This window comes from Oreochromis niloticus, linkage group LG5 (genome assembly GCF_001858045.2).
Source record: "Oreochromis niloticus isolate F11D_XX linkage group LG5, O_niloticus_UMD_NMBU, whole genome shotgun sequence".
Classification (NCBI taxonomy): Eukaryota; Metazoa; Chordata; class Actinopteri; order Cichliformes; family Cichlidae; genus Oreochromis; species Oreochromis niloticus.
This window is the reverse complement of record NC_031970.2, coordinates 33,733,019-33,748,774: the sequence shown is the minus strand read 5'-3', so window position 1 is coordinate 33,748,774 and position 15,756 is coordinate 33,733,019. Positions and strand designations below refer to the sequence as shown.

At 39.9% G+C, this 15,756-nt stretch overlaps 1 protein-coding gene across 3 annotated transcripts; it reads left to right on the top strand.

Annotated features, from left to right (window-relative positions):
• The first annotated feature begins 1,294 nt into the window (after positions 1 to 1,294).
• acot8 (acyl-CoA thioesterase 8) lies at positions 1,295 to 15,592 on the top strand. Of its 3 annotated transcripts, XM_003442696.4 has the most exons (8): positions 1,295 to 1,351; positions 3,780 to 3,914; positions 6,027 to 6,250; positions 12,207 to 12,343; positions 12,584 to 12,809; positions 13,332 to 13,489; positions 13,644 to 13,835; positions 15,304 to 15,592. In XM_003442696.4, the coding sequence occupies exons 1-8, from the start codon at positions 1,310 to 1,312 to the stop codon at positions 15,420 to 15,422; spliced, it is 1,233 nt and encodes a 410-aa protein (XP_003442744.3). In that variant the 5' UTR covers positions 1,295 to 1,309; the 3' UTR covers positions 15,423 to 15,592. The 3 variants fall into 3 exon arrangements, with proteins under 3 accessions (XP_003442744.3, XP_025763291.1, XP_013125374.1); XM_025907506.1 differs by lacking the exon at positions 3,780 to 3,914 and having other exon boundaries at positions 15,304 to 15,588; XM_013269920.3 differs by lacking the exons at positions 1,295 to 1,351; positions 3,780 to 3,914 and adding an exon at positions 5,759 to 5,939 and having other exon boundaries at positions 15,304 to 15,588.
• The last annotated feature ends 164 nt before the right edge of the window (positions 15,593 to 15,756 follow it).

The following is a 15,756-nucleotide window of genomic DNA, read 5'->3' as shown; positions in this document are numbered from 1 at the left end:
ATTCACAATGCAAAGTATGTCAAGTGTTTAAATAATTTTTTTTAAAGACTATTTGGAATTTGATGGCAGTCTCAAAAACCTCTAGAGAGGGTAACACTGTGTAGCCTCTCATGTAACAGCAGTCTAATTTTCTTTAACAACAGTCTGTAAAGGTCTGGAAACTGTTTGAGAATGTATACTAAAACCTACTACCTTGTGACTGCTTACCAAATTTATAAATGAAAATGGTAAACCAATTGTAAATACTTTAAACTGTCCATGACGTTCCCTTCAAAATGCTGAAAGAGCAAAACTCAAATAAATCAATAAACATGTTGTTCTCGGACACTCATTTACATATTTAGCCATATAACAATGATAACACACTACAACATAAACAATGTAAAGGAAGACCTGCCATATAAATGCTGCCCATATATGCATTAAACCAGTCAGATGGTTAATTATCTAATCACAATATAGATGCATCTCTGAGGTGCTAATACGACACAAAGGGCATAAGGTGCAATGAGACCTAAAGCTACATAGCAGTCTGTTCATTAAACAACCTCCATCCAAATCATGAATGTGCATAAAATACCAAAATGATAGGATGGGATGCTCGAAACAGCAGAAGCAGGTTTCATAGAAGTGTTCTTTTCATTTAATAATAGAGTCCATATTATTATCAACAGTCTTATCAATGTAAGACATCATTTGATGATCTTTTTAGGGAAATCCATTCTTTATATTAAACTCATCTGATACATAACGTCAGTAAACTGGCCAGTTGCCAGTGCCTTGGTCAAAGGCAAGGTGACAGGAAATTTTACCTAGTATGAGGCACAGTGATTACCAAGAAGTGGATGCTGAACAAAAATCTGAGACCAAACCCTGCAAAACCCTCTTAGTTTGTCTATTTTTGTTCTTTTCTCTCCACACAGGTGTTTAATGATCACATCCATGGCCACATTGAGTTACATCCACTACTTGTCAAGATCATAGACACACCTCTGATGTGTCTATGACTACAAGACATCAAGCAGCCTCGGGGCGGTTATTTTGTTTTCCCAAGAGCATTGCACAACCGCTTTGAACACTCAGTATGGAGGGGTACGTCCACTTGTTTACAGACAGATACACTAATAATATTTTTCTTTCAGTGCTGCATGATGAACTGTGTGTGTGTGTGTGTGTGTGTGTGTGTGTGTGTGTGTGTGTGTGTGTGTGTGTGTGTGTGGTTTTTGGTAATACAGGGTGGGGCCTTTAGCAGGAGAACTTGCAAAAGCTTTGAAGTTGAAGTAGCCAAACCTCGACATCAGTGAACGAGATGTCGTTTGTGTGCAAATTGCAGGTTTCTGCCATGATCTGGGTAAGTGATGCGTGTCTTTCACCATTATAGCATCAAGTTTATAATAATGGCCAGCATGAAATAAAACATGCTTGGTAAAATGATGTGGGCTTTATAGATAATTGGGAAACTTTCTGGAGGAAACCTGCTCTTGTTAGGAGAGACGGCATCAATCCCACTTTGGATGGAGCAGCTCTCATTTCTAGAAATCTTGCCAAATTTATTAACCCCCCCCCAAATCCCCAACCCCCATAGACACTGTGTCAGCTCCAAAACAGACAAAAAACAAACTAAAAACGTCCGAAGTTGGAAAACTGAGCCTGCTGGGCCTGAACACCTCCCTCTGCAACTGATCCTGGACTTTTTGACGGCGAGACCTCAGACAGTCCGGATTGGTAACAGTATCGCCAACACCACCACACTGAACACTGGAGTCCCTCAGGGCTGTGTGCTCAGCTCTGCCTACAGACCATATATAGAAAATATGGACATAATTACCGTGACATCAGCCTAGCCACACAACAGTCCTGAGGCAGTTTTGTGACATTGTTTCTCAGAAAACTGCAAAAAGAAAATCCTGCAGATAGCACAAACTGTTGACTACAAACATGGTTCAGAGGTCGAGTTCAAATTAGTATAGATCTCATTTAGAGGACAGTGTTCCCGTGCCCCTTAACTTTAAGTCTTAACAAAATCCAAATGAGTGAGTTGAGAGATCTTGATGTTGGTTACAAACCTGGACAAATGAGGAGGCTTGCGTCAGGAAGAGAATTTGGTTTAAAATCTTGGCCAAATCAACCATCCAGCATCAAGCATGTGACTTCCATACTGGATCAGTTGGGGACCAGGTTAACAATGACTGCCTCTGGTGCTGTTGGTCAACAGGGTGTCCGTGTTGGCTGAAGCCAAAGGAAGAGGAAAGGGGTTACGCATGTACTGGTGGTGGTCAGAGGGCCCGGTGGCGCCAGTGTCCGGCAGCCTCGCCTCTGTCAGTGCGCCCCAGGGCAGCTGTGGTTACAATGTCGCTTGCCATCACCAGTGTGTGAATGTGTGTGTGAATGGGTGGATGACTGAATGTAGTGTAAAGCGCTTTGGGGTCCTTAAGCACTAAGTAAAGCGCTATACAAATACAGGCCATTTACCATTTACCATTTTACAGAGGCAGTAAGAGAGAAGGAAAAGCAGGAGTGTTGAGGTCTGAGTAGGGACTTTGAATGTAGGGACTATGACCAGAAAAGGGAGAGAGCTGGCTGATATGATGGAGAGAAGGAAGGTAGATGTAGGAGATCAGGTGAAAGGTAAGCAAGGCCAAGAGGCCTGGAGGTGGGATCAAACTGTTCTCCCGGTTTAGATAAGAACAGAATTGGAGTAGGAGTAATCTCGAAGGAACACTATGTGAATAGTGTTGTACATCAGAAGAGGTGTCACTCTAGATCATAAATTTAAAGCTATAAATTGAAGTATTGATGTTGAATCTTGTCTGTGTGTGCGCTCCAAAACCTGGATGTCAAGAAGACTGTGGCAGGAATGAGGCATGATGCGACCACAATTCTGTACACCACAGTACTTGAAAAAGAGGGAAGAACACAGGGTGGCATGTAAGAGTGGAGGAAGGTATACACAGGTGGACTACATCTTTTGCAGAAGGTGCAATTTGAACCCTTGTGTTGTCCTCGGGTCAAAAATGACCGCAGGTGTATGGCAAACAAGTGTATGGGAATCCCGAGGACATTACAAGGGTGAAAGAGACAGGAGACTGCAAGCTGCATGGCACAGCAGAGGTATACCAGAGTGTGTGAAATCTAACTTTAGAGAGAACAATCAATGTCTGTGCTGTCAATATCCTGACTTTCACTCTCTGTAAGAATGCAGGGAGTTAGTTAGTAATGATAAATTGAGTGAATTTGCACTGAAGTTCTTACTGACTGTGGTGTTGTCTACTTAATTTCTTCTCTCAGAAAACACACAGCATTTTTAATCATTCGAATTCTGGAGAACATCATATCATTTTGTGGTAACAAAGACATTTATGACCTGTATGGTTAGGATATAGAGGTTATTATAGAGGAACTTCTTTAATGTAAAAATGAAAAATGCACTTATTCAGATATTCACCGAAGTATTATTTTTTTACTTCACACCAGACTGCACAATGCAGGTATCTTCATAATGTAAAAAAACTACATTTGATCTTTGAACAAAAAGCCATTCGTTATTATAAAGCAGATACTCTGAATTTTACAGCATAAAGCAATAAAGTCGACATTGTTTAAAAAATATGATCATTTTGTTAAGTAGAATCTGTCTCCAGATGAAAGTCCAGGTTCTCTGGCTGCTAATATCATGACTAGAGTAATTCATGTGTGTGCTTTAAGGACTTACATAAATAAAGGCTGAATTGTAAAATGAAGCAATAATCTTTTTTGTTTGTTCATTTATTTTTAAACAGGTTAGAATGATTAAATTAAATATTAAATGTAACAGCTGCTGGTCTGCTGGATGTGGAACAGAGACTTCTCTGGTGATTTTTAGAGGTGAGAAGGACCTCAAGAAGAAGCTGCTGGTGATGTCTCTAAATAACCAGGTCAGTTTTAGGTTGATTTTAGTATATTTTATTGCGCTGGATGTCCAAATTGTGTGAAATGACTTCAAGTTTGTTTAGGAGTTATATTAAATTTCAGTTCAATTCAGTTTCATTCAATTCATTTTCATTTTTATAGCACCAGTCAAGTAATAACATGTAGGACTGGTTGTGTATCAACAGATTGGGAGTAAAAGACAAGTGCTCAGTGTATCATGGGAAGTTGCTCAGCAGTCATATCCTATGGCATCATAACAAAGGGGTAGCTCAGGGTCACCTGATTCAGCCCCAGGAATATGCTTTATCAAAAAGTAAAGTTTTGAATCTGATCTTTAAAGTAGAGAGGCTGTCCATCTGCCAAATTTCACCCAAACCTAATGTAACAGTATATTAAAGCATATGGCAGTTTTCTATTACAGAGAATGAGCCAACCCTTTGAGCAGTAGTATGTTTTCTATGCATGTATCTAAGTGTATCTGATCAGGATATTTTCACCAGTTTCAACCAAACTCTCAATTTTTTAAACTTTGTTGTTCAACAGTTGAACTGTTCCACGTCCAATGGTAAACTCTCCCTAACAAGTCCACTTTATTGCTTGCCCATTCATTATCAGTGGCTGTGAGTCAGTCTGTGTCATGTTTTTCCATACACACAGTCTTTAGTTTTTTACTCTGGTACTTAACTCCCCTGATCCTGCACCTTCATGTGCATTCTGATGTAAAACCATGAGCTGGCCTCTTGTTTTTGACTTGAGCTGTATCAGCAAAAATTACAAAGGTTAGAAAAATGAGGAAAAGCTGTCATGCTTGAAATGCAGTTTCATGACTGCAGTCTTTTGGTTCCACTTCAAATGTACTTAGACTTTATTACTTTTTACCTTTTCAGATTTCATATTGGCACATCAACAAAAACACAAAGTATTACATTTGTTTAAATCAGACTTGTAAACAGGACTACTACAACACACAGTTGTTTATCATATATTATTACTTTGTAACTTTTTCACATGGCATTAGCAAAATACACTGGAAACACATGCACATGTGTTTTTACTTATGCACAAAGTATCAAGATTAAGACTTCAGTCAAAACACTAGTTCATTAATATCACAAAACAAGCTGGAGTTCATTATGTTAGTTTCAGTTTTCGGTTTCGGTTTTGTGTGTCTTACCCCTCTTTGTGTTTTTTGTCTCGTTTAGTTAGGTCAGTTTGTTTGAGTTATCAGTATTGTTTGTTGTTAACTTTGAGTAGAGTTCTGTCATTTTGACCTCTTTTATGGCCCCAAGATTTTGATTTTTTGTATGGTTTAACCAACTATGTTGTTAGGTTAAATTTAAAAAAAAGAACAACTTTTTTTTGGACTTTAACCTGTGCCTGAGTTTCCCTCGCTGCTCGGTCAATCACATTATCTTTAAATAGACACTCACTAAACCTTGCCCCATAGAAATCAGCTGATTAAAGGTCTAGGTTTTATCTCCATCTCAACCTCAACGTTTTACTGATATGTATAAGCAGAACCAAAAGACAACTAGCAATTAAAACATATTTTGAAAACATATTTACATTGTCAAGATTTTAGTGAACATGTTTATGTGTAGAAAAGACTATTACCTGGTGGCTGTGGTCTCTTTGAGCAGGATAATGCTCCCTGCCACAAAGCAAAAACAGTTCAGGAAATGTTTGAGGAGCACAACAATGAGTTTGACATGTTGACTTGGCTTCCAAATTCCCCAGATTTCAATCTGATCGAACATCTGTGGGATGTGCTGGACAAGCAAGCCCATGGAGGCCCCTCCTCGCACCTTTCAGGACTTAAAGGATCTGTTGCTGACACCTTAGTGTTGATACCACAGCACACCTTCAAGGGTCTAGAGGAGTCCATGCCTTGATGGGTCAGGGCTGTTTTGACAGCAAAAAGGGAACCAACACAATATTAGTCAGGCGTTCATAATGTTATACCTGATCCGTGTGTTTGCAAAAGTGCAAAATAAATGGATCTAATTGAAGTGTTGAGAAACTTTACTTTGGTACTTTAATGGTAGTAGTAAATGTCTGTATTTTGTCCCAACGCTAGGTGGCAGTTATGAACATTTCACCATTTTTTCCTTTTACAGTGTAGAAGACGTTTCCAAACAAACATGGCGGAGAAAGAACTCGGCGGAAGTCATGAAAGTAGCGGTTTAATCGCTAAAAACAATATTTTGGAAGCTAAGGAGGCACTGAAATCAGAACAAGATGAAGTTTCGCAGAGACGTAACTCTCAGTATCAGCAGGACCTGAAAAGCGTCCTCGTCACCAGCGTTTTAAACCTGGAGAAGCTGGATGTCGACCTGTACCGGTAAGTTTCCACTGCAGCTCGCTGTTTGATGTGCAGGTTTGAAAACCATTGATGCCCGCTCGGTAAACAACAGGAAGGTAATACTTAAAAACACGTCATTGTAGGCAGCGACCTCCCAAACCGTCTCTGTCAGTGCCGGACACCTTATTCTGCTGCTGACTCTTATTGAGCTTCTGGTCAGTGTTGCCAACTCCTCAGTGAGGAAAATCGCTATTGGCTGTCCTAAAACTCGCTAGAAGTCGCCAAATGACGTCATCGCCTAATTTGCATAATTGGTCATGCTAATGTAATTGTAACTTACGTTGTTGGAGAGAGAAATAACATCGTGGAAGAGACGTAAAGTGAGTAAAAAATACCATAAATGCATTTAGAATTTATTTAGAACTACAAAATAAATTTCTTTTAGCAATTATGTTTTTTTAATGTCACAATTCCAACCCTGCACCTTTATCCGGGCTTGGACCGGCAAAAGTGACCCGAAATAGGCACTCTGGTGGAGTTACTTTCTTTGTGTGTGTGTGTTTATAAGTAGTTTTAAACCTTGTGATCCACAAAACAGCATAACAGTAAAAGAAGAACTGACTGCGTTACAGTCAGTGCGGGAGCAGCGGCTTCGCTCATGCGCGATTCACTTGCAGTTTGGACACACAGGTGTGAACATCTACTACCCTGATAGCAGCAGCGCGAGGACTATCCTTCGCCTGTGAGCGCTTTGGCACGGGCGAGGTGCCCACGGCAGCACCCGGTGCTTGTTGAGAGTAGGAGCGATACGCGCTTTCACGTCAAAAAGTCGGCAGAAATAAGTCTCCGATAACACCAGAAAAAGTCGGCAGATTTGTCGCTAGTCGCTTTTTAGAAAAAAAGTCGCTAAGGGGGTCCGAAAACTCGCTAAATATAGCGACAAAGTCGCTAAGTTGGCAACACTGCTTCTGGTACCACGGGTGTTGACAACCAGGAACCCGATTGGCTCCTGATTAGCAAGCAGCACCTGTGAGCGTGGACCCTCCTACAGCGGTCAGCAGGTCTCTGCTCTAAGCATGCTACGTTTGACTGATCAGGAATCAGTGGAATAGCCCTTTGTTGTCATTGTACATGTACAACGAAATTATGGACTTTATGGAAATTATGGATAGGGCCTGTCCCACAGGGCAACTTCAAGCCTGTTTTCCACAAAACCAAGCTGCCGCATTAGCTGTATTGAGCTAGTACCCAGTCCAAATTTAAGGCCAAATTCCATATAACAGGGGATGCGCTCGCTGTAATATGGAATATATGGCTCTCATGCCTCGTAACATACCGACGATTTGGCACATTGCGTCGGTATGTGGCATTGCAGGCATTGGGATGAGAACGTGTTGGGAGGAAAGTTATGTTCAGCAATGAGTTCATATTCTGCGACAGCAATGAGATCATAGGGTCAAAGTGTAGAGAAGCTGCAGAATATGGGCAGAAATCTGTGCCATCAGAAACTGAATTTGAATAAGTTAAATTTGAATTTGAATTACTCGGATTGAATCTGAATTGTAACTTGAATGAAAGCTTTTGAAAACTGAATTTGAATTAGTCTAATTTGAAATTGAATTTATGGTTTGAAAATGAATTGATTTGCTTTGAAACTGTATTTTATCCTTTAAAAATTCAGCTCTCGAATAATTTCAGATTCACTTCTCACCATTCAGTTTCAGTTCTACAATTCAATTTCAGTTCCAAAATTCAGTTTTTTGGGACTTACATCCGGTTCCGGTTCAAGCGCAGATTAATAGAACTACAGACTGATAGCGTTACTGACGGAATCTACAGCGTCTTGAGCTGAATTAAGACTTCAGAAGTCATTCGTCATGTCGAATGACCAGCGGATAAACTCTCAGGTTGGTAATAAATGTATTACATGTATAAGAACAAGCGTCATGTTAACAAATGATAGCCGTACAGTAACCTTTATGCTTATTGTAGCTGCTAGCTAAAAACGCTAATTTAGCGTAGTTTGCCCTGATTTCAGCTTTGACAAACAAATATGATCGACTGTTTCAAGTAGAATTCCAAAGTTGTCATCTTGTACCCTGTCAGAGCCCTGTATGCTTGCAGAGACCCCTACAGTAAGGAAACATGCAAAACGCTGTCCAAACCTTTGTATTTTAGCTTTATTTATGTCTTACACAGCATCCCAACTCTTTAGCTAACTTAATAACTTTCGCTAAAGTGAATAGTTAGTCTAATTCATTAGTGCAGCGTTACTGGATCACCTCTGTTTGAAGTGATATAATATGATATACAACTATCACTGAAACAGCAAACTTTGTAAATAAACAACACTTCTCATTCTCTAAACGTTTGGCCACAGCTGTAAATTACACTATCAGTGCTTTTTCACTCTTGACAATAATTACATTTCTAAATTCTCTTTGTGCATTTACAGGTAAACAATATCTAATATTTTATCTAAATGACTGCTTTGTCTTTGAAAAGGTGAAGAGCCTGAGGCCGGTGACAGTCCAGTTCTACTCTAAGTATATCCTTACGGTGGCTCACAGGACAAGGCTACATTCCTGTCCTGTCAGAAGAGAAGAGAAACTTCAGAGTCTTCATGAAGTTCAATCACACCTGTCATATGGAATATGACAGGGGTCTCAAACTCCAGTCCTCGAGGGCCGATGTCCTGCAACTTTTCCATGCCCTCGAGGACTGGAGTTTGAGACCCCTGCTGTATGGTGTTCATGCAGTTTTCTACCCCACAGTTACAGCATGTCTGACTGCCTGTTCAGCATATGCAAAAATATATGAGTTTAAGCATGTGATGACAAAGGCCTTCCATTATGGTGTTTGTCATCACATGTCACAGACATCTGGATGATCATTTGGAATAAACAAAAAAACAAAAAACTTGTTACTTCATCTTTTATCTTTATTATTATTATTGTTCTTATTTTACATTTTTCATTGTTAGGCATTGGGTTTATTTGTAGTAGTCCTTTCCAGCTTCTCTCCCTCTTCCATGTTACTGTGTCAGCTTGTCAGCATCTATTTGGGGTTGGGAGTGGAACAGGAAGTAAGGAACAGAAAGTGCCATTTAAACCAGGAGAGAATAGAATAGAATAGAATAGAATTCAACTTTATTGTCATTGCACATGTCACAGGTACAGGGCAACGAAATGCAGTTTGCATCCATCCAGAAGTGCTTTAGCCGCGATATAGATATATTACAATATATATTAGCAATAATATAAATGTGTAAGTATATTACAGAAATGGGTCTATTATGGTATGTTATAATGTACACGGTGTGAAGTATGTTATGAATATTCTATAACTATAAGTATGTACAGGCTGTAGTGAGTACAAGCTATGTACAGGCTATGAACAGGATATAAATATGAAATAAAAACTATACAGAAATCTGAGATATACAGTTATACAGAAATGTGAACTATGCAAGTTATAAACAGTTGTAGGATTGAAAAATTATCATATGTACAGAATGATATTCACACGGAACTATACAGTAGTGCAGTTAGGATAATTGTGATAGTGATAAAGTGCTAGTGGTTGTGGGTGTGTGTATGTTCAGTCCATGAGTTTAACGTGGGTCAGATGTCAGGAGGCAGAGTTCAGGAGTCTGACAGCTGTGGGGAAGAAGCTGTTCCGGTACCTGGTGGTCTTAGTCCGGAGGCTCCTGTAGCGCCTCACAGAGGGCAGGAGGGTGAAGAGTCCATGTGATGGGTGACTGGGGTCTCTGATGATTTTCCCAGCCCTTTTCAGACACCGCTTCCTGTAGATGTCCTTTATGGCAGGAAGTGGTGCTCCGGCGATGCGCTGGGCAGTTTTCACGACCCTCTGCAACGCCTTCCGGTCCGAGGCGGAGCAGTTCCCGTACCAGACTGTTATACAGTTGGTCAGGATGCTCTCGATGGTGCAGCGGTAGAAGTTCACCAGGATGTCTGAGGACAGGTGGTTCTTCCTCAGAGTCCTCAAGAAGAAGAGGCGCTGGTGAGCCTTTTTGACCAGCTTGGAGCAGTTGGTCATCCAGATGAGATCCTCGGAGATGTGGACTCCCAGGAACTTGAAGCTGCTCACACTCTCCACAGCCGTCCCCTTAATGTGGATGGGTGGATGTGGGTCAGCATTCCTCCTGTAGTCCACGATGAGCTCCTTGGTCTTCTCGGTGTTAAGCAGCAGGTTGTTTGTGTCGCACCACTCAGCCAGATGATCCACCTCCTCCCTGTAGGCGGTCTCATCGTTGTCGCTGATGAGGCCAATCACCGTGGTGTCATCTGCAAACTTAATGATGGTGTTAGAACCATCAGCAGGTCTGCAGTCGTGGGTGAAAAGGGAGTAGAGGAAAGGGCTCATCACACAGCCTTGTGGTACCCCGGTGTTCATTGTGATGAGAGGTTCTTATATTTCAGAAGAAGGGATTAATTCAAAAGAAATGACCTCAATGCCATATTTTATTTAGGAACCCTAGAGAGCACTTTGCAAAATAACACATTCTTATAATTTCACCCTCAGATGAGCCAAGCTACGACTGTCGGGGAAGGTGATGTAGGTACAGAGCATGTGAGAGTGGTTAAGTTAATGTCTCTTGTCTAGATGAAGGCACAGGAGGGATCAATGGCACGGCGTAGAGATTCAGTATCTTCAGTCTTCAGTGGACAATCCATTTCTGGCACAAAACACCTGTAAAAGATGGTCGATTTAGGAGGTGCCCCGACAACTTCAGCCTGTCAAACATAGCAATGGAGCAGTATGTTTTAAAAAAAAAAAACAACTAATAAGCATGCACTCAGTACCCTAAGAATTATTATGGTAGTTAAACACAGTGATAGTTGTATATCATATTATATTACTTCAAACAGAGGTGATCCAGTAACGCTGCACTAATGAATAAGACTAACTATTCACTTTAGCGAAAGTTATTAAGTTAGCTAAAGAGTTGGGATGCTGTGTAAGACATAAATAAAGCTAAAATACAAAGGTTTGGACAGCGTTTTGCATGTTTCCTTACTGTAGGGGTCTCTGCAAGCATACAGGGCTCTGACAGGGTACAAGATGACAACTTTGGAATTCTACTTGAAACAGTCGATCATATTTGTTTGTCAAAGCTGAATTCAGGGCAAACTACGCTAAATTAGCGTTTTTAGCTAGCAGCTACAATAAGCATAAAGGTTACTGTACGGCTATCATTTGTTAACATGACGCTTGTTCTTATACATGTAATACATTTATTACCAACCTGAGAGTTTATCCGCTGGTCATTCGACATGACGAATGACTTCTGAAGTCTTAATTCAGCTCAAGACGCTGTAGATTCCGTCAGTAACGCTATCAGTCTGTAGTTCTATTAATCTGCGCTTGAACCGGAACCGGATGTAAGTCCCAAAAAACTGAATTTTGGAACTGAAATTGAATTGTAGAACTGAAACTGAATGGTGAGAAGTGAATCTGAAATTATTCGAGAGCTGAATTTTTAAAGGATAAAATACAGTTTCAAAGCAAATCAATTCATTTTCAAACCATAAATTCAATTTCAAATTAGACTAATTCAAATTCAGTTTTCAAAAGCTTTCATTCAAGTTACAATTCAGATTCAATCCGAGTAATTCAAATTCAAATTTAACTTATTCAAATTCAGTTTCTGATGGCACAGATTTCTGCCCATACGCAGAGAACACTACACTGATTGCTGCACCAATAGGGTATCGGCTTTTGGTGGAGGCGGTGTGATGGTGTGGGGCGGCATCTCCCTCACTGGAAAAACAAGGCTTGTCATCAACGGAGGTGAAAGATGAGAGATACAAATGTGGCACCATTTAAGGGGAAATAAACAGGCTTTCCAATCTTATACAAATAAAATAATCCACCAAACACAAATTTCCTTTACTTTCTGTGATAAGTTCAGTTCACCTTTTATAAGCATTTCCCTGATTACCTTTCAGCAGCGTATCCTCTGTTCCCACAGGGGGACCCACCACTGGGTGCCCCGCACTCAGCGTCTGTTTGGAGGTCAGATAGTTGGCCAGGCCCTGGTGGCTGCAGCCAAGTCTGTCAGCGACAGCCTGTATGCCCACTCTCTGCACTGCTACTTTGTGCGAGCAGGTAAGATGAGCTGAACTTCCTCGGTGATGATTTGAAATTTGAAAGCAGTAGAAGCTCCGGTGCAAAGAATAACATTACAAAGAATCCATTTGGAAGTGAGTGGAGATGGAGAGAGAGAGACAACATACAGATTGGCTTAAATAGCTTCATCTCCTCTTCTTTTCCTGTACAAGCAAATGTGCACCTGTTTTCATTTTCAGTCAATTATGATAGCACTTTACTGTTCTCGGTGTTTTCCAGGTGATCCGAAGGTTCCGGTGCTTTACCAGGTGGACCGCACACGAGACGGCCGCAGCTTCACCGTGCGCTCTGTGAAAGCCATCCAGCATGGACAGCCCATACTAATCTGCCAAGCCTCCTTCCAAACACTGCAGCCCAGCCCCCTGCAGCACCAGTTCCCCATGCCAGTGGTCCCTCCGCCTGAAGACCTCCTCACCGTGGAGGAACTTATTCACCATTATCTCAGGTAGCATTGACTTTATTTATTATTGTGGATTAGACTATGCCTTCGTCTAATCCACATTGTGCTTAAAGTTATATAACATAACATTCCAAGTCACCGTTTTCTGTAAATTTTAGGCACCTTAGAGGCTTCCTGAGGCAGAATGGCCTCTAAAGTCACTCTGTACGCTATAAAGTCTGCTAAATTTGTCATTATCCATCTGTCTAGTTTTGTAAGTCTGGTACCCTGTACTGTTTTTTTTGTATTCACTTTAGTTATAATCATATAAAAGTTCACTTTATTTATCATGCAAACTTCAGGATTAGGATCATTAATCAGGCCAGATTCAGAGACCACACTAGCATTTTATTTTTTAAGTCAAAAATCTTGAAGTTCATAGACATCATAAAATGTAAAACTTATTATTATTGTTTAAAACAACAGTTTTGCTAACACTGCTATTATGCGTTACTAAAGAACTGCAGTTAGAATAAATAAAGCAAACATATAACTGGGTTTTCTCTCTGTCTCTGGGTTGTTTTGCAGTAAACCTGACCTGGCAGAGGAGGCAAAGAAAGGCCTGAAAAAACTGCTGGCTAATGAAGTCCCCATTGAGATAAAACCAGTCAACCCAGCACACTTTTACAGACTGGGTCCAGAGCAACCAAGAAGGCTGTTTTGGGGGCGAGCACGAGGACATATTGGTAAAATATCATTGTCATCCTGCCCTGCATACATATCCAAAATGCCATTTGTAATACCAGATCGATCCATAAACAAAGATATCGAGCCTCGTGCTTGAGATCAGAGTAAGACGTATGGTACATGCTAAGCTGTTTTTGTTGTGTGTTTGCGTAGGGGAAGGTAACATGAAGCTGCACTGCTGCGTTGCTGCTTATGTGTCAGACTATGCTCTGCTGGGCACAGCGCTGCTGCCTTACCCAGAGTACAGGGCCAAGTTCGCCGCCTCGCTCGACCACTCCATGTGGTTCCACAGCACGTTCCGCAGTGATGAGTGGATGCTGTACGAGTGTGAGAGCCCATGGGCAGGTCAGTATGTTGATCACATCTCAAGAACGAATGCAGAACACAGTAAAGCATATGTTTTTAACATCAGAATATGACCGTAAAATAACGGTCATGTTTCCAGCTTCACTGTTTTCTTAGGTAAGCACTTTGTTTTTATTTTGAAACAAAGTGCTTACCTAAGTGTATGTCCTGCATTATTCAAACTAGCAGCTTTTAGTAGTTTGAAAAGCAGTCTTTGTTTTTCTGTCCCCGAGAACACATGGTATGTGTTTCATCTTTATTAGATTAAATGTTGTTTTTAGCTTTTCTTTGTTATAATTTGTTGTAATGGGTTATTATAGATAGATAGAGATATATCTAGATATATAGATGTAGATATAGAGATCTCAAAGGTAAGATTTAAGAAGCTGAGAAAAATATAACAATAGAATGTAACAATAAAAACACAAGATACACAGTCAGGTACAGTCTAAAAGTCATATACACCAGTACCTACTCAGACTGGTTGTGCTGGTCATTTGGACCAAAATCACTTCATGCATTTATTTCAGTTCTATTTTGTTTCAGGATTTTGGGGTTTGTTTCCCTCTTGTTTTTAGTTTAGTTTGATTTCATTAATTTAGTATGTAATTTTAGACATTTAAGTACAGCAGAAACAGCTGATTAAAAATTACCTGCAGCAAAAAAGGCTTAACAAATGATTGCTACACACATGCACATACAGTTCTATCTGTATATAATATCACCTCCTGATGTGAAAACTAATGCAAAGTAGACTAACATGAGTCTTATTATTAAAACAAGCAGGCACTGCAAACTGATTCCACCAAGTTGACTTTCATTTTTTAAATCTCACAGTTCATCAGTGCATGATTATTGTTATGCCACATGAGTTATCTGTTCCCATCCTCATTACAGTGTTTATAATCCATCATGGGCCTGTGTTTGTTTCAAGTCTTTTAGTCTAATTATGTTGATAACTACCAAAACTAATAACTGTGCATACCATTGATAATACTAATACTGTGTAAAAAATTTAAAAAGTGTTTCTCTGATGTCTGATATCTATACTTATAGATATCTATTACTTACATAGGAATAGTAGTGGTAGAATAGTTATGTTAAGCTATATAGTTTATGTCTTGCATATTTCCACAACCATATCCATAATCACATACTGTGTACTGTTGTATATTGTGTATTATCTTACTTATTTTATATTTGTTTCTATTTTATTTGTATTTTTTGTATTTTCCTTCTGATATCTGTACCTGAGCTGAGGTAACGTAAAAATTTCCCCGTCGTGGGATCAATAAAGTCTTATCTTATCTTAAGTAGTATTAATGTAACAGTAGTATTTTTGGGTACCATCATCAGTGATGATGATTGTTGTGTATTTGGTTCTAACTTTCAAAGACTTTGTATTTATTTATGCTTTGCTTGTCCTTTTGTCCATTCCTGAAATGACTTTCTGTTTTGTGCCCTACAGGGAGCAGCAGGGGACTGGTGCAGGGCCGAATGTGGAGAAGAGATGGGGTGCTGGCTGCCTCGTGTTCCCAGGAGGGTGTCCTGAGAGTGAAACCAGTCACTGAGCCCAGCAAATTATAGAGATACTTTATGTGTTTGCTTTTGAAACCCTAATTTATTTGTATAATCTAATAATATGATTAGCAAAAGAATTCTAAATGTTTAAAAATTAATATATGAAAGCATGATTTTTTTTTTCTTTTTTAATAAATGTATTTTCAGTTAATAAAGACTAAAATAGTTGTAATGGATACAAGCTTGTCATTTGTTCGAGAAATGCCTTCATTCTCACACATAAACATGATTCAGTCCTTCATTCATATTCCTACAGGAAATTCTCCTTATCAAGGCAAAGACTTGGCTGTACTCACGAAATATTCACATAAGTCAAAAGAGACATGTACAGTGTGAAGGC

Excerpts from the sequence above, each read along its gene's own strand:
- acot8 (XM_003442696.4), top strand. The coding sequence starts at position 1,310 with ATGTCGTTTGTGTGCAAATTGCAGGTTTCTGCCATGATCTGG. Across the intron at positions 12,344-12,583 it reads CTGCTACTTTGTGCGAGCAG|GTGATCCGAAGGTTCCGGTG; the intron begins GTAAGATGAGCT and ends GGTGTTTTCCAG. Across the intron at positions 13,836-15,303 it reads GTGTGAGAGCCCATGGGCAG|GGAGCAGCAGGGGACTGGTG; the intron begins GTCAGTATGTTG and ends TGTGCCCTACAG.